The 23,135-nt window shown below is 41.7% G+C and overlaps 1 protein-coding gene across 7 annotated transcripts in view; it reads right to left on the bottom strand.

Moving 5' to 3' along the window:
- The window catches only part of LOC133482737 (forkhead box protein J3-like), a 105,243-nt gene that overhangs the window by 13,035 nt on the left and 69,073 nt on the right, over window positions 1–23,135 (bottom strand). For 5 of the 7 annotated variants that reach the window (XM_061783186.1, XM_061783199.1, XM_061783191.1 and 2 more), the window contains 4 exons: window positions 15,544–15,645; window positions 10,546–10,692; window positions 8,608–8,821; window positions 1,320–1,547 (listed from right to left, as the gene is read on the bottom strand). In XM_061783186.1, the coding sequence (XP_061639170.1) occupies window positions 1,320–1,547; window positions 8,608–8,821; window positions 10,546–10,692; window positions 15,544–15,645 (691 nt within the window). The remainder of the gene's footprint in view (window positions 1–1,319; window positions 1,548–8,607; window positions 8,822–10,545; window positions 10,693–15,543; window positions 15,646–23,135) is intronic. The other 2 variants (XM_061783209.1, XM_061783234.1) reach the window with 1 other exon arrangement.

Raw genomic sequence — 23,135 nt, 5'->3', positions numbered from 1 at the left:
ACACTAGCACTTCTGCCTTTCAGTCACGGTTCAAATCAAGGCTGGGGCTTTCCTATTTTGTATAGTTTGCATGTTTTCCACATGCTTTCTTGGGTTTTCTCCACATTTCAAAAACAGTTGAGGTAAATTAAATGCTTTTTAAAAAAAACATTTTTTTTAAATTTAAGACTGTAATTTACTGTCAACCAGTCTACGATGTATCCCGCTTCTTGTCCAAAGTCAGCTAGCATTGACTCCAGTTCACCTACAACAAGCACTAGAGAAAAGGGTTAGATGGATGTTTCCAGTCGTCCTGCGCTGTCATTATAGTTCCAGAGTAAACCACAAGGAGGAGCAGCTCCACACAGAAATATTCCAGTCACAGCTCTCTCTGCCTTTGTGCAAAATAAAGAGGTGAAGCTGCTTCCAACCACCACAAACAAAACAATAGATGCTCAGCCCTCATAGCAAAGATGGGTGGATTGCTTATATTCATCCTCAGTTTGGAGGAAAGAATCACTAACTGAGATGTATATATAATGTTTAAATAACACACATGCGCACACACAGAATAAGGGGATGAGGAAGACCAAGAATGATATGAGGGGGAAATATGTCGGGAAATGCCTCCTCAGTCGTACACATCCTGGTTATATGAACCTCTGTTAGACATGACAGAGAGACAAGTGTAATCTAAAAGCAATGAAAGTGTGTAGAAAGACACACTTAGAGATAACGCGAACCACACGGCGCCAATGGAATGAAGGTAGAATTACTGCTTGGCATTGAGTGGCATCAATATCAATTAAATATGAAACATAATATATAATATGCACTGGCAGAATCAGTCCAAAAATATGAAGGAAAGAAACAAGCCCCACAGAGCAGGTCCAGTTTCTTTTTATTTTTGCTCAGAAAGATGGGAAACGAACTTACTAAGCATTCGTGAAAAAGAGGTGATGTGCAGAGTTTCATTTTTGCCAATCTAGTTTGAGGGAAAGCTGATTTTATGCATGTTAGCCTCTCTTATTGGTATTCATTAATAATTCATACTTTTATACTGCAGTTTTTGTCACATGCATTATACACTCATACAAAATTCCAATGCACAAATAAAGCCCATTGCATGTGGATCACAGTGAGGAGTTGAATTCTTGTCAAGTGGGCAGGAGGAAAATGCCCTGCTGCTGAACAGTAGAGTGGAGTATAATACTGCAGCGTCCACAGCAAAGGCACAGCAATAGTGCTTAACAATGATAATGAATTTTTATACTTTCCAGCCATCAACCCTTAAATAAAGCAGTGATGAAAAACAGACAGATAGAGGTTGTCCATCTCACCTGTCGTGGGGCAGCTCTGTCCACTGTGACTCTGGTGGGACAGAGGTGGGTGCTGGCCATGGGTGGAGAGGTGATGCTGAGGAAGGTGGGCATGGTGGTTGTGTTGATGATGGTGGCCGCCACCCCCCGTGCCACTGCCACTGCTGCCGTTCCTTGCGCCAGGTGAGTGCTGATAGGAGCAGGCGGTCCGTGTAGAATGGTTCGAATCGCCAGGCATTATCATCAAAGCTGCCAGGAACACAGAACAACATATCACAAGACAGCATCACCGACAAAGACCTCTAGTATTATAGACATGATAAATCATAAATAAAGTAAAACAATAAAAGTGGATTGAGACGGTCACCCAGGGACAGCATGTTAGTGATGTCTAAAGAGAATCAAAACATACTTTGCGGGGAAAATACTGTAACTGTCAAAAAAGTATGTTGAAGTCCCACAATGGGGGAACCGCATGGACCGCACATGTTGTTCCACTGCACAATACCGGCTTGACCAATTCTTCAAAATGGTCATGTAGGAAACGGAGAAAATGACATTGCATTATATCCATCCATCAGAAGGAAACAACAATGGATGAGAACGAGGGTCTCTGGTATTCTAAGCACGGTAAGGAGATTCATTTTGTACGATTTGGTTTGGATCCAAATTGGCCTGAGTGATGTGCTCTCCTCAGGGCCATTAAAGCTCCTTGGTCAGACTGAGTTCTTTTTATTTCCTTAACTTCAATGTGAATATTGCACAAATATGAACACAAATACAAGCAAAGTCACAGTCACACAATTGCACAAACTGTTAATGTCATCACATTTCATCTGCTACAGTTTATGCTTTATAATCCAGCATGTTCACTTGTACAGGTTATGTCTTCTGATGACGTTCTCATCATGTTTTCTAAGCGTACGTATGCTTCTAAGTATACAATGTGTGTTTTTGTTTGTGAATACATTTTTTGATCATCAACATCAGCTTTCATAATAGGCTATACTGAACCAAACAACCACAATGACAAGCATGCCCCCCCCCCCCCCCCCAATTCACACAAAATACAAAGTTCTAAATTATTATGGACAACAGTTTTAAAAAAACAAATAGGTTTTAAAGAAAACAAATGCTATTTCAACCCCAAAAAAAACAACAAACAAACACTCATCAAGTTAACAACGGAGCCCCTCTTTACAACTTTGTCATCCATTGAACTTATACATGGACAAATTCTGTGGATGGTGAGTTTTCTTGCATGCAAATTACTGCAAAAGGCATGGTTCTTTTTTTTTTATATACCTTGGCAGGAAATGATCTGGAGAAACTCCACATATTTTACTCTAACTGTGACTACCATCTCACTCGCCGTTATTCCTGCCCAAAATATCACTCCGCCTCCTCCTTGCTTTTGTCGCACCCTTGTTGGGACATGGTGGCCATCCCCCAACCATCCAAAACTCTATCTGGACCAACCAAAGTAGCACCACATTCATCAGTGAATAAAACTGTTAGAAAACTGTTCTTCATGTATTTGTGAGCACAATGCAAACATTTCTCCTTGTGAGATTGGTTAAGGGTGGCTGCAATACAGCTTTATGCATAACTATGAATCTTTGGCTCTGAAAAATACCTGCTTGCTGCTATCCGTAGCTTATTTAACAGCTGCTCTCTTCTAAGTCAATGAACTGAAATAAGAACAATAAACTTTCCTTTTCTATAAATGTGTGGTGTTTTCACTCCTTTCACAACACATTGGACTATCAGCACATTTTTCATCAGCAGAAGTGAAGTGAAGTGAAACGTTAGGAAGGTGGCTCTTTTTGTGACCATCAGTTGTTGAGGAGTGTGACGAGTGCCCGAGTGGGAACACACTGCTGCCAACAGGGAGTTGTTTCGCTTTACCTGCCTGTAAAAGTGTTTTGTTTTATTAAGTCTTTTATCCCCTTTACGCTCTGCCAACTTGCCCGTCGCTTTTCTATCCTTTCATCCATTTTTTTTAAACTACCAAATCCTTTGTTGTGTATTCTGACTGCAACATTTTATGTCCTAATCTTATGGCTTTCAAGATCAAATAAATGCCATTTTTATTTTACAGGGGATTTGATAGATACAATTAATGTTTTCTATCCGTCTGAATGACTACAGGCCTGTCGCTTTGACATCTGTGGTCATGAAGTCCTTTGAACGTCTTGTGCTGGACCACCTCAAGAGTGTCACAGGTCCCCTGCTGGACCCCCTGCAGTTTGCCTACCAAGTGAACAGATCTGCGGATGATGCAGTCAACATGGGACTGCACTTCATCCTAGAACACCTCGACAGTGCAGGGACCTACGCGAGGATCCTGTTCGTGGACTTCAGCTCAGCGTTCAACACCATCATCCCTGAACTCCTTTCATCCAAGCTTCTCCAGCTCAGCGTCTCACCTGCCATCTGCCAGTGGATTTACAGCTTTCTGACGGGCAGGACACAGCAGGTCAGGCTGGGGGAGGCCACCTCATCCACACGCAGCATCAGCACTGGGGCGCCCTAAGGTTGTGTCCTCTCTCCGCTGCTCTTCTCTCTCTACACGAACGACTGCACCTCAGCGAACCCGACTGTCAAACTCCTGAAGTTTGCAGATGACACCACTGTCATCGGCCTCATCAAGGACGGTGACGAGTCTGCATATCGACAGGAAGCGGAGCGGCTGGAGCTGTGGTGCGGCCGACACAACCTGGAGCTGAACACGCTCAAGACTGTAGAGATGATCGTGGACTTCAGGAGGCATCCTTCGCCACAGCTGCCCCTCACGTTGTCCAGCTGCCTTGTGTCAACCGTCGAGACCTTCAAGTTCCTGGGAATTACAGTCTCTCAGGACCTGAAGTGGGCGACTAACATCAACTCCGTCCTCAAAAAGGCCCAGCAGAGGATGTACTTCCTGCGGCTTCTGAGAAAGCACGGCCTGCCACCGGAGCTGTTGAGGCAGTTCTACACAGCGGTCATCGAATCAGTCCTGTGTTCTTCCATCACAGTCTGGTTTGGTGCTGCTACAAAAAAGGACAAACTCCGTCTGCAACGGACAATCAAAACTGCTGAAAGGATTGTCGGTACCCCCCTACCCACCCTTGAGGACTTGCACGCTGCCAGAACTAAGACAAGGGCATGCAAAATCCTCTCGGACCCTCCCCACCCCGGTCACCAGCTCTTCCAGCTCCTTCCCTCAGGTAGGCGCTTCCGATCAATGCAAACTAGAACTAGTAGACATTCCAACAGCTTCTTCCCTCTTGCAATCAACTTCTTAAACAGCTAACTTATAATTCCATTACAACAAGCTGGCAATTTTTTGACTTGAGTTCGTTGTCACATTTCTGTGGGGCCAATGATGTATTACTCGTGCACTCACTGTAGTTGTCTCGCCGTGCTGCACTATTTGCATATACTGGCCACTCATGCCAGAGTAGCATCTGCTCCATTTGCACACTGATTGAGGAGTATCTGTAACATTTGCACAACCATTGTCCCAGATTATCGCACTACTCGTCACTTTAAACCGCATACACTCCTTGAAGTCTCAGTGCCCTTTTCACAATGGTCATTGCACCGGACTATTGCGATATTAGCCATTCGAACTGCTCTAAGTGCTAGAGGACTCTGCATCTTTTTGCACAATTGTTTTTTGTCAATGTCTTTATGTCTCCAAAGTGTTCTGTAAATTGACTGTCTGTTGTACTAGAGCGGCTCCAACTACCGGAGACAAATTCCTTGTGTGTTTTGGACATACTTGGCAAATAAAGATGATTCTGATTCTGATTCTGATTCTGATACATATGATTTATAGTTTTCCATAGCCACTGCTTTCTTTGCAACATTTTGTCCATATTTTGCTTAGAACCATATGGGAAATTTCAATATAGACCACAAACTGTATATCGGTAAATTGTAATGAATTTCCCCTATTTTTGTCGAAAGTTGATTAAAATTGAATTTTGAACACATCCACTAGGTAGAGCGCCTACACTCTGTACTTTTATACACACTGGAATGTATGAGACAATCAAGAAGTGGTGGTATATGTTGTGCTCGTCTATAACCATGCATTACGAGTTCCTTTTAAAGGCCCAGTTGAGTCATTTTCGTGATTTGTTTCTAAATACATTAAATATGTTTGAAGATAAGAGTTGAAATAATGGGCAGACTGAGAACAATATATTACTGTATTGTTGAGATATATCTTAAAACTTTTAAACCACGTGCAGCACGTAGTGAGGCAACGGTGAAGTGGACGGGATCCGACGCCCCAGTGGCCCCGCGCTACTCCGCCAGTAGCTAGAGTAGGTTGCGGCGGTCCATTGCAACGGCTTTAGGGCTGTCAGCCTCGCAGTCGCTAATGTTGCTCGGTGAGGAAGAGAAAAAAAAATCCTCCAAGGGGAACGTGGTCCATTGCACTGCTGTGGCATGATGCACGCCCCACTGAATTTCAATGGAGGCAAAGAAAATTGTCCAAGTGCTCAGAGGCCACAGAGTGCCTCTCTGTGAGAACCTGTGTAATGTGCATTGCTGGGAGTTCTAGAGAGAAAACGCATATTTGATAGACAGCTGAAAGTTCCAATGGGCAGAGTTTTCAGAGCATTCAGCGACACGCCCACAGCATCTGAAAGCTGAAAGAACGTATCAATTCTTGACCATTTTGAAGCGTGATTTCACGTTTTGCTATTTTTTTCAATTCATTCACAATGTATCCGTCTTGTTAACAATACTCTTCTCTGTGGCGTGTGAAATTTACAATACATTTTTGGGTCAGTTCACTGGGCCTTTAAAAAAAGACTAGGAAATGTTCACCGCATTGTTTCAGGTGGTCATTTCACATCATCATTTATTTCTATTAAATATATTAAATAATTGCTTATGAAGGCGTATTAGGGGAAGATCATAATGTTGTAAGGTTATGAGAAAAAAGTTGTAATACTACTAGAAACAAGGTGTAATCTTACAATAAGACACAATCTTATTAGAATAAAATAAATATGAGCATGCTTGCCCACATTAATATGAGATCTGTGAAGTTACACTTACACACATCTGTTGCTGAGAAAAAACTACATGCAATGATTTTCGCTTCATACGTAACCAGAAGTGTTTTTTAATAAATATATTCATATATTATACTAAAATATCCATCCATCCATCCATCCATCCATTTTCCAAGCCGCTTATCCTCACAAGGGTCACAGGAGTGCTGGAGCCTATCACAGCTACTTTCGGGCAGGAGGTGGGGTACACCGGGAACTGGTTGCCAGCCAATCGCAGGGCATACTAAAATATTATATCAAAAATATACATTATATATTAAAAACAGATTTTTTTTTTCCTGGTCATCTTAGTTATTGTTCTACTTTTACTCATGTGTAAATAATTAATTATTTATTATTAGAGATACACCGATACCAATACCAGTATCTGTATGTCTATACAGTACTCATACTCATAAATATGCACCAATACTCCACACTGATACCACTTCACCAGCCTGACATCTACCTTCTGGGTAGGAGCCATGTCAGCTGTGCGGAGATACTTTAAGGTAAACATTGGTGCCAACACTTTTAGCCGACTGCAAATCGTGCTCTGCTCAGGCAGCTGCCTCCGTTGCCGCCCGAGCACAGCCGTCCGTCAAGAACCAAGTTTGAAGCCCTGTCGCGCGCTTTGCGCTGCTCGGCTACAGCCCAGCCAGCCACGCTCCAGTTACGAAGCCTCCGTGCAGCACATCTCGTAAAGAGAAGTAAGCAATAGTTTAAAAGTATCATTTCAGTTGTCCTGTCACAGTTTCATTTGATCACTTGTGGTATTCTCAAGAAGCACATTTAAAAAAACAAAAAAAAACAATCATTCTGTAGTTTGTAGTACACTGAGGCTACGTTAACACTACAGGGCGTGATGCCCAATTCAGAATTTTTGTTGAATATGATCTTTTCATGTAGTCGTTCACGTTACAAAAACAAACGTGACTTCTACTGTAGAGGGAACCCTAACCCTAACCCATGATGCACCCGAGCGCATCAGTAAATGAAATCACTCAATGTGCGGGCGTGAGTTGCCAACTGTCATGTTTTTTTTGGGTGTTTTTTTGTGTGGTGGCCCATTCCAGTCGAGTTCGGCAAGCCTGATTTTTCAGACTGAGACACCAAAGAACTGAAATTCCCTGTGTTACAGGCTACATTTTTGTTGATGGTTAAAATGTCAGTAATGACAAGTTATTACTGTAAAAATTGTTATAATTGAGTGAAACTTAAGCCATGTTTTAAAAAAGTTTATCGTTTGTTTTTAAACAATTTTTAGCTAAAAAAAAAAAAAAAAAGAACAATTTCATCCCAATTTCAAGACGTAATGGCATGATCAAGTATCAGTACATGGTATTGGCAATCACTCAAATGTAAGTACTTGTACTTGTACGGAGTCTCCAAAAGAATGTTATCAGTTCATCCCTATTATTATTATTATTATGAAAATGTATTCAACTGCGTAAGCACAGGCTACATGAAATTTTTAACAGACCCATTTTGGACACTTTCTCAAGTCTCAAATTCTCAAAAGCAATGAAAGCTAACACCTTGTGAGTCTCTGAATCAATTGTCTTAATTATATATATCATTTGAGGTGTTTCATCAAGATCATCATCATCATCATCATTGAATCTTTTCTTCATGTGCATCTCAGAACACAAATGGAAGGGGACCTTGTCGTGAATCCAGCACAGCTCATCACTCTCCTCAAAACAAGAGGATTCATGCCTCTGGAGGAAATGTAGAGAGCGAGAGGAGAGGTTGATCAGAGGGTGGTGGATGCTAGGAAGGCCCAAGTGGGAGGTGACCTGAAAGCTTCAGGAAGCAATTAGTGTGATGCTTCACAAACTTTAGAAGCAATCTAATTAGCTTCTATCAAAGCTGCAGATGTGTTTGTCTTTTTCTCGCCTTCCGATTAATTCTTCGCTCTTAATTGCCTTTGCTCGTTTGACTGAGCGGGCCGTAAAATGCAGATATGCGGAACAGCAGATTGTTTATTAAAATACAATAGAAGCAGGGGTAGCGTGTGCTGGGAGGTTAATGCAGCAACGCTTCCCGTGCTGTGAAAGCAATATTAAAGTTGCACATCAATTTCAAGAGCTTAAGCTTGACAGTTAATTATGTGCAGGAAGCCTGACATGTAGCATTTCTTCCCCTTTTTCGTCTTCTTCTTCTGCTGTGAACGGGTATAAGTGCAGACGTCCGATAGGCAAACACAAGCCGATAAAGTGTAGTCTGCCGACATGTCGACCTCTGACACCCACCTTGCTGCGAGAACGACTGCTCAAAGACACATTTATACAGGCTGCGGAAGGAAGCGCTCAGGTCCTCGAAGTCCGAGAAGCAGAGGTGTTTGTCCCGTGACTCTGGCACCGGCAGAGCGTACTGGGGTTGTGGAGGAGGAGGTGGAGGCCGAGTGGGCTGGCTGGGCGGCTGAAGACTCTGGGACTGGGACGAAGGTTCAGCGTGACTACTAACCTGTGGTAGATAGAAGAAGAAAAGATGTAGAACTATTAGTTATTGGATGGATGGATAGATTTAAAAAAATATATACACTAAACTCTGTGATAAGGACCGAGCCCTACTGTAAATATTGAAAAACCACCAGCGACTGCCACAATGGTTGACTTCCTGTGTATTTTCGGGTATGGGTTTTTTCAGACTTTCAATTTGGTTCTATTCATGATGAACATGCCCAGCAAATTTCATGTTCGTAAGGGAATCTGACTGCGGGGGCTGAATTTCAAAACAGGCGGGGTGGTCCCACTGGTTTAAGAATAATCAAAGAGGAAGAAATCAAGTTATTTCAAGACGGCCTTCTGCATGTGTACATCTTGGTTTTATGGTGTTGGCGAAATTAACAAACCGACACAGGTAACATTGTCATCCCATACAGTTAACCCATTTAAAATTAAAGGAAAACCTCGCATTTTGCCGATTTGTTTGAACCTATTACAGGTGCACGATTATTGCCAAAATATTAATCATGATTATTAATCAGCCGGCACGGTGGACGACTGGTTAGCACATCTGCCTCACAGTTCTGCGGTCCGGGGTTCAAATCCCAGCCCCCGCCTGTGTGGAGTTTGCATGTTCTCCCCGTGCCCGTAGGTGTGACTGTGAGTGCGAATGGTTGTTTGTTTCTATGTGCCCTGCGATTGGCTGGCGACCGGTTCAGGGTGTACCCCGCCTTCCACCCGAAGATAGCTGGGATAGGCTCCAGCAGCACGCGACCCTAGTGAGGATAAACGGTAAAGAAAATAGATGCATGGATGGATTATTAATCATGATTATTCCTCATGTTTGGGGAAAATCTTCATTTTTATTGCAGTACTTTTTAACAAACAATATCTCACAGTTTTCAGTGCAAAAACAATCTTTAAACAAGAATACATTGTAGAAAATAATTTAAAATAAATATACCCCCAAAAATTCTACTTTACCAAGAGCTAATTGAATAAATAGGCTATTACAAAGTCGAATCACGAATTGCAACTTTATAGAAGCAAATACAGTTAATGCATATAATGCAATAACATTAGGCTGTAAGCACCTACTTTTCATTTGAAAATCCCCGTTGTCATTATAGTGAATTGTCAAGGAAGGTACATCTCTGTTGTTCTGCTTGACAATTGGTCAGTCGTGCACGGTCATGAACTGCAAAGAACTCGACAGTTGTGATTTCCCTCTTTATTTACTTCTGACATTTTTTGAAGTTAGGCAGTCGCTACTACGATTGTTAATAGTGTCTTACCGTGACACCCGCCTCTCCGCCAATGGGGAGAGGGCCAACTTCGAAATATAAGCTTCATATATTACTACATTGGAAATCAATGCCATTTTAGGCTTTTATTTTATTTCGCTTAATGAAGCCTTAACCATACGTTCGCCCCCTGGTGGCTCGCTGACTAGGTTGAGGGTACTGCTGCAAATGAGGCACTTTTCAAATGCAGCGGTGTTTGCATTTTCAATGTAAAAAATCGCAGCCTTTGTGTGATGTCACGTCAGTTTGTGCTAATGTGTTATTAACAGTAGGCTGGTATGCTGTCTAATAGTATTGATGAGCCTCATGTCTCTAATATCATCAGCCTCATGTCGTCCAGATTTGGATGCATGTGCTGAATCAAACAGAAAATACACAGAAATGCTCTTTTGCAGGAGGACACGTAAGAGAATATTTAAGCTCAAGAATAATGTCTTACTGGTGTGTATTTGTGCATGCTGCTGCTACTGCTCACGGTCGAGTTCATGTTGTTCAGGTTGATAGATGTCAATTTTTGCTCAGAGAGACTGTTGCTCAGGCTGCCAGGACTCTCACCGTCGTCTGCTTCTGGGCTGTATAGTGCTACCTGCGTCCACCGCACCCCCCCGACAAACACACAACCACACACAGAACACAGGTCTCTTAATAACACTTTACAATGTAGGCGTTTATAGAGACAATCAATTACCTGAATGGTGATTTTGATTCAATGTCCTGACACACAGAATATCTATAACCATAGTTAACTCTGCAGCTAACACATCTGCTTTATCTGGCGGCGACCGATTGGAAAGCTTTTCAGAGCAGTGCCTCGGGATCGTGTCGAATCCCAAATCTTGTTTGGTTGTGTTGTGAGAGTTGTGAAACGGAGTGTCATCCTTGCCGTAGGGCTACATTTAATTGTTCAGACAAATGAGAGACAAAGCCTCTGAGTGAGACAACAAGTACAAGTACATCAAAGTCTCTTGCAGCATGCCACTCAGTCAAGTATATTAAAGTATGGGCCTTGTCGCAGCAACAATGTACAGTCAAGTGATTTATGAGGACATTTGGAGGTTTGCATATAAACAGAACACCATCCATCCATTTACTGTCTATTTTGCTTATGCTTTTCAATGTCACAAGAGGGGCTGGAGCCTATACGGCTGAGTTACGGCGAAAGTCGGGGTCTACCCTAGACCAGGGGTGCTCAATGCGTCGATCGCAATCGACCAGTCGACCGCGAAGGTAGTATTGGTAAATCGCATGACATCGCGTGACATAAAAAAACGACATCAACCTATCATCCGTCCCGTTGCTTGATTGATATACATATATAATCGATAATATCAGAATTTTTCTGATACTTAGGTCACGCACATGCGCAAACAACGCTGCTAAAAGGTAACTGCAGATGCGCAAACAACGGCGCGTAGTGTGTCAAAACTAACAAGCTAGTCAGTGAGTTACCTCCAATTTTTATCTCTCGATGTTTTCCCAAAAAAAGGTAGATCGCGGGAGGTTGGCTGCTTGAAAAGTAGATCTTGGGGCAAAAAAGTTTGGGCACCCCTGGCCTAGACTGTGCTGAGTGATACGGTGAATGGGGCATTGACAGTGATATTTTTTTTGCTGAAACCGTGTTCAGAGATTGTTTTTTGACCTACTTAAATGCAAATGCTAATTGATGATTGTGTGACACATTTGCAGCCACCTGTCTGGCAGCAGAATATGGGCGGGGACCATGCAGTGACGTGGGTATTACCCTTCCAATCAATGTGTCACTGTCATGGGAAAGTACGTCAGTGTATATGACGAGCTGTCCTTGAAGAATTGGCAGCTGTGTGACACACTGAATTGTGAGGAAAATAATAATCTCTTAATGGTTACATCCATCTCTGGTTCTCACCTTGTGCTTATTGTTGTCGGGTTTCATCACCAATTTAGCGATCCAAGTACCAACTAAACTGGAGAAAGTTAATTCAGTAAGGCCTTCCAATTAAGCAGTGTGTAGCCATATTTATACATTTGGATTCTGTAGCAAATCAAATTAAATCAATAATAACAAATGGATGAGTGAAGCAATTGTTGCCAAAGGGTCAAGATTCAGTTTTCCAAATCAGTCAGCAAGCCACAAGTCTCTATCACTTGTACTTGGAGCATTACGTTAATTATGAGGTGCACTATACTGTGATACATATTCAACTGAGCACTTGCTGCACATCCGTAAATCCATGCTGACGTGTATTAAATTCCGTCCATCTATCCATTTTCTCCACCACTTATCCTGTTCTGGGTCGTGGGAAGCTGGGACGTATCCCGACTGATTTCGGGTGAAAGGCAGACTACTACCCTGCACTGGTTTCCCATCAATTACAGAGGACATGTAGAGACAAGACAACCTTTCACACACACATTCATACCACCACTGAGTGGGAATTGAACCCGCAAGTCAGGCAAATGAACTGTTCCATCATCGGAGACTGTATTATATTAGTAGTATATTAGTAATAATATATTTCTGTAAATGCACTACAGTGAACCCCTGCTGATTCGTGATCTACTATTTGCACAGTTTTCTGGAGAACTTAACAGCTATTCTCTGAAAAAGTCACCTGCAGAGTTTGCGCCTACGAATGTATTTGTGTGCTCTTTCTTTTCGCCCAAAGATGCTGCCTTCGAGTGGAGAAGTAGCTAGCGTTGCCCACTGGTTGATAGCCAGCTAGTTTGACAGCAAACAGCAGTGCTATGGCAGATTCCAGGATAGGTTCGACAGACAGGCAGGAGGTGGTAAACATCTCAAGATTATACAAAGAAAGGTCTGGATCGCTATTGGCAGTTGTGGAACTTAACAGCTAATCAACTAGCTGCTTAACGTAACGTACACCCAACTAAAGATAACGATTTGCAAAAAAGAGAATATGTTTAAAAAAATGAGAGTATTTATGTATCACTGAGTCATAAATGTAACAAAGTAATCATGTATTATAATTTACACAATATTTTTTACGGGTTACGAAGTGGCGAAATACAAGCCAGCGTCCACGCACTTCTGGTGCATTTTTTTCAGGTCAAACCATTTGTGATTTATTTATGTTGTAAGATGTGTTTGAAATTATGTGTTTTTGGGATGATAGTATAGCAGACATGCAAACACCAAAGGTATGAAAAAGGTGTGTGTGTGTGTGTGTGTGTGTGGTTGCCTTGGGAGACCCCATTGCATGTTTTAATAAAAAGTATTATAAAATACTTTTTAAACACTTGAGGGAAATAAAACTCTTTTTTGTCCCATTTATTAAAAGTTGAGAAATGATGAGCTTCCTAAGTGAAAAAAGCTGGGAAGTGTGATTCAACACCTGTGTGGATGAAGATGGAAAAGATGCAAAGACCTTCACATGTCCAAACACAGCTGCAGCTCCTGCTACAGGACAAAATTCTCTCTTTGATCGAGGTCAGGTGTCATGTACCACACACCATCACTGCAAAAGTGTGTGTGGGTGTGTGTGTTTGTGCGCCTGCGTGCGTGCGTACACGCGTGTGCTTGTGTGTCTCAGAGAAGTGAGCTTGATCACTGACCCGGACACACACACAGCCTCACCCACGTCAGCTTCTCTGACACCGTGTGTGTTTCGTTGCATTGGGTGGAGTGTAAAAGGGAAGATCTATGAAAGACACGGGTTCTTGCTGATCACATTTAAAACAGTAAAGGATGACAATGCCAACGGGGTGCGGCCATTCCATATTTGGAGGTGGTGGGTGACGAAACAGCCTATAAGGAAGTACGGGAGGCTTTCCCTGCTGAGTGGACCGCAACTCGGCAATATGTGTTTGTCATTGTTGGAAAAGAAAGCCCTAACTTTGCTTACTTTAAGGAGGAAGAGGTGACACAACAGCAAGAAAAGGGAATGAGAATATACTTTTTTTTTTGTCCTATTCGGCTGTTAGGTCAAACAGAAAGGAGGATCTTTTACGATGCCACAGTGGAGTTTTTAAGCTGCCACTGTGGTTCTTTGTATTCTGTTGGATTCTTTTAGAAAAATTCATTCGGACAGAACAAAGTTTTAAAGGGGTGTGAGAGTGAAAAGATAACTAAATAACATAGGAATAGAAGATAACAAAAGACAGGACATTAGCTGTAATAAAGATGAGGAAAGTAAATCATTATATGCCTAGTACAATGATACATTAGATTTGAGTGTTGTATGGGGCAGTAGTGCTACACCCTGTGAAGGAAGGACATCCGTGGACAGGACAAGTACAGGAGGGGAAGCATGCAGGACAGAGGTAGTGGACCTGGCTGTAGAACTGAAGTGTGGTGGGAGTGGCTATTTAAATTCTAAACATCTTAAGAAATAGAGTGCAAGTGAGGGGATACCCAGGAACTTTGCATAGTTATGAATTATTTATCGCAATGAGTGAGTGGCCCCACACCAAGCGAATAAGTCCCATAGTTGAGTATTTGCAGACACATGCAAGTAAACTGACACCGTCTCGCATGCACAATAACCTTCAGAAGTGACCTGTAGTTGCTGTGCCTGCACCACGGGGGCTGACGACGCCACCCCAACTAGCCGGGAGGCGGGGTTGGGCCCAGGAGCCCAACTGTGAGCGTCCCAGTGGATGGGACACCAGCCACACCGAGGGACGCAGGGGGCGCAGAGGCGCCCCAAAACCGGCCACCTGGAGGAGGTCGCAGGGGTCCAAAGCCACCACCCCAGCCAACCACCCCACCCCCCACAAGCCCCATCCGCCCTGCCACCACAGCCTCCCCCCCACCTCAAGGAGAGTGAGATGCCCCCCAACTACCCACAGGGCCCGCCAATGTAGCCAGTCCCTGACGCCATCTGCATTGACGCGATGCTCGATATCACATCAAAACTACGGCAGTTTCCCAATACTTTTCTCCAGCATGACCATTTGCATCGTCATTTGTGACCAGTGGTATGTTGTTTTTAAGAATGGTTCACTTCGTTTTACATATTTTAAAAACGTACTTTTCAAAGACATCATGAATTTGTATTTTTGAACATACATGAAAAAAATGCAAGCGTATAATGTGTAGAAAATACATAATAATAATTGAATAAAAACTTTGAACATTTGTTTTATAGTTTAAGCCTTAAAATACCCCTCCCAAATTCTGTGATAACACTGACCCTTGTTTAAAAACACTTTAAAAGGTAGAGGGTTTTTTTTCTCATTCTCATTCTTGTTTTTTTCAGAACCACTTCTGAAGTTTTTAAAAATCCATGATATAGCGGTACAACAATGAGTAAACCGTCATCTGAGGGTGATTGCTATATAGTGTTACTCAAATTTTAAGGCTGATCTGCTTGAAAAGGAAGCTGAAGGTTGATACGTATTTACTCATTAGAATAATTCAAAAAGCAAAAAAGAAAACTCTGCAGTAGATTTTTAAAAAGAATATGACTTCTTTGTGACTTGGATGGACACGTCCTACCTTGTTTGTTACCGCATTGATGGCCAAAGTAGGAGACGCTCCACCTGACATGATGCAGTCCATTCGCAGAGACTCTGACTCCAAGCTATAAGGGGTTGACGCCTGCAATGAGGAAAGGAAGAATTTTTGGGGGAAATAGGAATACTAAACTGAACTTCAGTGTATTGCTTGGTACATGTTTATTGTCTCACTCATTTAAGTTAAAGACAAAATGTTTAATATTTTGCATTCCTGATACTGAGAGAAAGAGAGCAAAACAGAGAGAGAGAGAGAGAGTGAAAAAGAGAGAGATTCAATAAAATCTGCATCAGTGACCGTGCCTCATTTTGCACATGCAAGGGCATGTAAAAACCCATAAAAAAATTATTGTTTAAAAAAAATATGATACAATGGCGTGAAGAGGGACCGCAATATACAGTAGGAGTCACTGTGTTGCAAAGCATTCAAATATAGCACACACATAAAACACTACGATTTGTTAGCAAGCTGCTTGTGCGAGAAGCTACCTAGGATGCAGTCTACATGATCTTCTACTCAAATGCATGGCACCAGTCACAAAAGGTCTAAAACAAATTAGTTTGTTAACAAAAATATGCAGTTGCAGCCCTATGAATCAAAATGGCAATGGTGCCCCACCAAAATTCAACCGGTAATGCCCCTAAACATCACTTAATATAACCTACATTGTTCAGTCATCCGTGACTGCTGGTGATCATCTCCAACTATCATGTAACACTAACATTGGACAAAAGTACATGGACACCACCTAAGCCTTTCCAGTTTTGATTGTGCGTCTGCTTACTTCACGACAGTGGCCTGGAAGTGCAAAACAATATAACAAATTGTGAAACACTTCAGAAAACAAATTAACAAAAGCCAAAACACTTTTACATTTCAGAAAACGCATTATCAAAAGCAGAAACACTTTTCGAAAAGACAAAAGAAATTACAAAAGACTAAACACCCGCAAAGGGAACGTCCTATTTCACAGACATTCTTCAAAATCCCACACTCTTTCTCAGCAAGGCTCGCCCCGCTTCAACATGATTGGCTCCTGCATTGTGGGAAGGGCAGATGGAAGGAGACCAAACCATAAAAAGATAGATTAAGAGTCAGGAAAGAAGCAGGTTGCTAAAGAGAGAGGATGCTGGTGAGAATTAAAGGGAAAGTGTGGATATTTGCATCGCTTGGATACATTCTGGTCACAAGCTATGCTTTTTCATCGACAGGCACATTATACATTATGAATATAGTTTAGCATTGATGTTAAAGAACATTTGATGCTTTACGTACAAATTATATGGCTTGAGTCGAGGCAACGCGGCGGCATGGCTCACAAACCCGGAAATGTATTTTGAACGTAGGGGAAAGCTTCTGTGTATTTTGATTGAATGTAAACTGGGTCGTTAAGACTCTGTGCAACAGAGATTTTAATTTTGAATCGCGTCAAAGCTAGTGGGCGACCGATTGGCCGCTCGAGGAAACAGTTGCCAAAGCACGCACACTTCGCCATACTTCAGTCGGGTGGTTTCCTTGCCTCGGCTCAAGCCATATAAATAGTACGTAAAGCATCAAATGTTTAACATCAATGTTGAAGTGGGGCGGGTCTTGCCGAGAAAGGGATTTCGAAGAATGTCTGTGAAATGGGACGTTCCCTTTCCGGGTGGTTTGTCTTTTGTAATTTGTTTCGTCTTTTGTAAAAGTGTTTCTGCTTTTGTTTATGTTTTCTGAAATGTAAAAGTGTTTCGGTTTTTGGTAATTTGTTTTCTGAAATGTAAAAGTATTTTGGCTTTTGTTGATTTGTTTTCTGAAATGTAAAAGTATTTTGACTTTTGTTGATTTGTTTTCTGAAATGTAAAAGTATTTTGGATTTTGTTGATTTGTTTTCTGAAATGTAAAAGTGTTTTGGTTTTTGATAATTTGTTTTCTGAAATGTAAAAGTATTTTGGCTTTTGTTAATTTGTTTTCTGAAATGTAAAAGTGTTTCACAAGTTGTTATATTGTTTTGCACTGCCAGGCCACCGTACTTCACAGTAACTTTAAGTAGCTATACCTCTTCTCTAACTTATGTGGATATAACTCTTCTCACAAAAGGCCAAAGGAAAAATCAAAACACATGCAATGCAGAGTCAATCCTTTGATGCTGGCGGGAATGAAGTCTTGTAAATTGCGCTGGCAGCTTGCATGTTATGCTCAGTAAGGGGCGTATTTATTCATTTCGGGGCTCAAGGCAAACTGTCTGGCCCTCCACATTTGTGTACTGTAAAGATTTTGATATATATGTTTATCATCAACTACAAAGTGTGAATAAAAAAAAAAATCTCTTTTTTTTCTGGATCTTGATAAATTCTTTGAAATCCTTCTTGAGGATTGTTATTCACTAACTAAATTGTCTCGAACGTTTTACTGTACTTGTACAGGAAAATAGTTGATGACCGCTTTAATACTCACATCTCTGTGATGAAGAGTCACTTGTGTCACAGTCCACGTCTTTTCTACAATATACTCCTCGGTTGACACTGACAGCAATACTACTTTAACTGACAAGAGCTTCTGGCTCTTGCTGTTGTCGGCTAACAAAGGTTGAAAACTATGGTAGTTTTGATTAAAAACTGTTTATTTTACTCACACCTTATCCTCTTCATCCCTCTACCGGTATAACTCCACTTAATTTGGACATGTACAGTAAGAAGCTGGACTAGTCTATTGCATGAGAATGAATGGGGTAAGCACTCGAAACAATCATGATGGATTAAGCATTTTGATGTGTTTTAAATGCCTAAATTAAGACTAAAATTATGATAATTACATATCAAACGTTATTTTTGTTTTCTTTTGACGTGTTTAGGAGCCCTTAGACAGCTCTGAGCTCCAGGCAAGTGCCTGTGCTTGCCTTAAGGTAAATCCGTAACCCTGATGCTGACGTCATCTATGATAACAGTTCTAAATTGTTTGAACTTCAGAGCATGTTTTCAACTAAACTAACTTTTGAGTGTTGGAACTTCAAGGTACCACTGTAAATTTGATATAGTCTACTAAGTAGCAGTGTTCTTTTCCATGAGTTCCATCCAAGAATTGAGTGTTTCTTCCGTTTACTCACATGGAAAAGCATAGGTCATATATGATCTCTGTTAATTAGAAATATGCAGAGACGGGTGAGAGTAAAAGTGACGGAGGAAATTAAATGTGACATTGGTTATGAAAAATGTCTGAATATTGCAAATTTATGATTACATCGGGAGCCTCCTGCATCACCAGAGCACCCGCGGCTGCAACTGTGTGAACTATTTGAGGCGCGCTTCATTTAAATTGCTGGACACTTAAACGACCCACAAAGTGGACACATCACACACACTAAGCTGCATCAAGGCATCCTCATGTATTATTCAAGTGTGCTGAATGTATTCAGAAGACGTTCATTGCTTTGAGTCCTCAGAGAGCTGCAGAAGGGTTAACGGAATTTGAGGCTACAAGGAACTAGCCAAAGATCAATGAGGGGCAAATCAAAAAATAAAATAGTGGATTATATTTTTTTTGTAGCCTGACTCCTTTTAGGGCTCAATGCTGCTTTCTGTGCTGCCTTCCCAAACTGCTTACAGTAAGAGGATTGGTTGGTAACAATGCAATCTTTAATTTATGATAAACTCCCAAAGAAACAGGATGCTGTCTCCCTGGTGGAGGCAGTTACAGAGCAGACGGTGACGGGATGCGGAGGGGAGTGGAAGAAGGGAAGAGAGATAATTGAGTGGTGGCAGACAGGCCCAGAGAGAAGCAAATAAAGAGAGTGATTAAGCTCAGAGATGCAGGTAGTCTGTCTACACATTTAGACAATGCATGCAAGGAGCTGCTGTTTAGCCCTGCATCCTGACGACTTAAAGCAAAGAAACAGCCAGACATATTTTGCAAACCTTTTTTTCCCCTTTCATGATGATAACGCTTCACACTTAAAACCCTGCTGCCTTGCCTCAGCCCATGTGACAGCCCGTGGCGTGTCTGCCAGCGGTGTAAGCGAGGCGTAAGAAAAGGGGTCGAAGGCCCCATCCATATAAGACGAGTTGACAAGCCTCGGAATTAATTAATGTTTGTAATTTAAAAGGGGAAAAAAAATCCCCGTTGAAGAAAATATGTCTAACGGCAGCCTGAGGTCTTGTGTGGTAATTAACTGGAACATAACACTGGAATACTCTCCCTCCACTCCCTCATCTCCTTGTTATCTATTTCCCCTTGCAGCGTGACTTTTTCCTCTTCATCTCATCGTCTAATTCCTCTATGGATGCTCTTCTTTCACCCCTACCCGTCATTTCTCATGCCTCCTCTGCCTTTTACCTTCAAAAAGTCTGATTGCACATTTTGTCACTGCGAGCCCGCTTGAAGCCTTAAATGCCTCCTGCTGGAGATGCGAGCGAGCAGGTATGCAGGCCCAGACAGACACAGACACGCAAGCAGACAGACAGACAGTGAGATAATGATCAAGATTCAGCAGCAGGGACAGAGACAAACGATGAAAAGAAGGTAGAAGACCCTCTATGATTAAAGAGTCGGATGGTTTTCTTTAATGAAATGACACAGTGTTTGTTTTGTGCGTGTGCATGTGTGTGTGCGTGCGTGGATGTGTGTACGTTGGGTAGGCAAACATCTTATTGTACAAAACTAAAACCACTGAGAAGTAATGCTGGGCGATATGACGATATACTGTATATGTCATGGGGATGATAGAAAAATGTCTATTGCGGCAAATCATTTCTATTGTCATTCAGCCGTTTTCCAAGAAAATATATCTACAATGTACGCTGTTGTGGTGCCGAAGAAAGGGAGTTGTAGGCGGAGTATCACTGAACATTTTACTGAACATATTTATCTCAAACTACACGTTGTTCAGAAAACTTGGCAGTAAACCGGAGGTCCGGCACACCAAAAACCCACGTATGGAACACATTAATCAGCCCTTAGTTCCACGGTGAATTATATGAAAACAACACCTCTGCACTGTATTATTTTTGTCATTATGCATGCACTCGGTTTCTCTAAGAGACAAACAAGAATCAAAAACTATTTTCGTAAAAGAAGAAATATCACCACGTTTATGTCTCCTGGTTGTATTTTGCAACACGGTCTTTGTGGTGTTTGTTTAACAGCAGTTCACCTGATTTGGCAACATGCAAGGTTACTATAGTAAATGAAAACGACCGAAATAAGAAAAACTAAAATTGAAAAAACATTCGTAAATGAAATAAAATTAAAATGAGAATGTTTTTTAAAAAAAACATTCACTAACTAAAATGTCATTTTACCTTTGCAAAACTAACAAAGACCAAGTATAATTGTAGCGAAAAATGTCCTTCGTTTTCGTCTGTCAATTTCATACATGAGCTTTTGGCGTTGATTTTTAAATGTACTGATTTTTTGATAAATACATCAATATAGATACAGAAGGTAGGTTCAACAGTCCTTTGAGAAATGTACTTTACTGTGTCACCTAGAAGTGACGTCATTGGGCAGCGCTGTCGTATTGACAGACCAAGCACAAGTTTTGCAGCAAAGCTAACTTTTACGTACAAGCTGTTTTTGTTGCTACGTGTTGCTCACTGAAATGGCAAAGACAGCTACCGACTAGCTAGTTCCTTCACGGAACCTTCACGTTGTCTTTTGGGGAAAATTCAGAGAAACGGACAACTGCCAAGAGTCTCAAAATGTTTGTCGCCACGAAAAGCAGATCTGAAACCAGACAAGGAGTTTGTCTGGCTGACACAGCAGGTGATTGAACTACTGCCAATAACCCTTAAGCAACAGGAGGAAAACTTTAAAAGTGTTGTCAAAATAATCATGGACATTAAAAAAAAAAATTAAAAGACTGGATGCCCTTTCACTGAAGATACAGCAGGTGAAAGCAAGCTTACTTTCTTTCTATCTGTCTATCTAACAGTCACAAATCTGAAAGTCCACTGGAGAAGTTTGCAATTTTGCATCAAGGGAAGGAAAAGAAAATGTATTCTTTGTAAGTTAAACATCCATCCATCCATCCATTTTCTGAGCCCCTTATCCTCACAAGGGTCGCGCGAGTGCCGGAGCCCATCCCAGCTATCTTCGGGCAAGAGGCGGGGCACACCCTAAACTGGTTGCCAGCCAATCACAGGGCACACATAAACAAACAACCATCCGCACTCACATTCACACACTTTTCTGTGGACTCTTATACAGTACATGTATTTGATCTGTGGATGGTTGCTTATCTGTTAGAAAGTTAATACACTTTTTTAAAATGGTATTTTTTACACACGTATATTTACACACGTTGTATATTTAAACACACATGATCGTTTTAGAAATTCCAAGCTTAATGCTAACAGTCAATGGAAACCCCCAATGACAGGCTAACTAGAATTAGCATTAGATCACGGGTGAGATTTACCTTCAAACAATTTATACACAAACTCCAAAGTAACACATACAGACAGGTAATATAACAATACTCACAGGAATATATTCTTCATAATCTGTGAAAAATAAGTTAATATTTTGTCTGTGACGTTCTTCTATTCTTTTTTCCTGCAAACGTAGCTCCATGCATGCATCGCACCACACTGCTCCAAAGAGGCCAAGGCACACACAGCAGGAACACCAGATAAGCCACCCCCCCCCCCCCCCCCCCCGATTGTCTAACATGAAATCATCCTAAAATTTGCCTGTTTTAGGTCAATTGGGATTACCAAAATTATTTGTATTTGCTAAATATACAGTGGGAACGGAAAGTATTCAGACCCCCTTAAATTTTTCACACTTTGTTATATTGCAGCCATTTGCTAAAATCGTTTAAGTTCATTTTTTTCCTCATTAATGTACACGCCGCACCCCATATTGACAGAAAAAAATAGAATTGTTGAAATTTTTGCAGATTTATTAAAAAAGAACAACTGAAATATCACACAGCCATAAGTATTCAGACCCTTTGCTCTGGCACTCATATTTAACTTGGGTGCTGTCCATTGCCTCTGATCATCCTTGAGATGGTTCTACACCTTCATTGGAGTCCAGCTGTGTTTGATTATACTGATTGGACTTGATTAGGAAAGCCACACACCTGTCTATGTAAAACCTTACAGCTCACAGTGCATGTCAGAGCAAATGAGAATCATGAGGTCAAAGGAACTGCCTCAGGAGCTCAGAGACAGAATTGTAGCAAGGCACAGATCTGGCCAAGGTTACAAAAAAATTGCTGCTGCACTTAAAGTTCCTAAGAGCACAGTGACGTCCATAAACCTTAAATGGAAGATGTTTGGGACGACCAGAACCCTTCCTAGAGCTGGCCGTCCGGCCAAACTGAGCAACTGAGGGAGAAGAGCATTGGTGAGAGAGGTAAAGAAGAACCCAAAGATCCCTGTGGTTGAGCTCCAGAGATGCAGTCGGGAGATGGGAGAAAGATCTAGAAAGTAACCATCACTGCAGCCCTCCACCAGTCAGGACTTTACGGCAGAGTGGCCCGACGGAAGGCTCTCCTCAGTGAAAGACACATGAAAGCCCGCATGGAGTTTGCGAAAAAACACCTGAAGGACTCCAAGATGGTGAGAAATAAGATTGTCTGGTCTGATGAGACC

The sequence above is a fragment of the Phyllopteryx taeniolatus genome, chromosome 1 (assembly GCF_024500385.1).
Source record: "Phyllopteryx taeniolatus isolate TA_2022b chromosome 1, UOR_Ptae_1.2, whole genome shotgun sequence".
NCBI classification, from domain to species: domain Eukaryota; kingdom Metazoa; phylum Chordata; class Actinopteri; order Syngnathiformes; family Syngnathidae; genus Phyllopteryx; species Phyllopteryx taeniolatus.
Note: the sequence above shows the minus strand (reverse complement) of the source record. Positions and strands in the feature narration are given on the sequence as shown.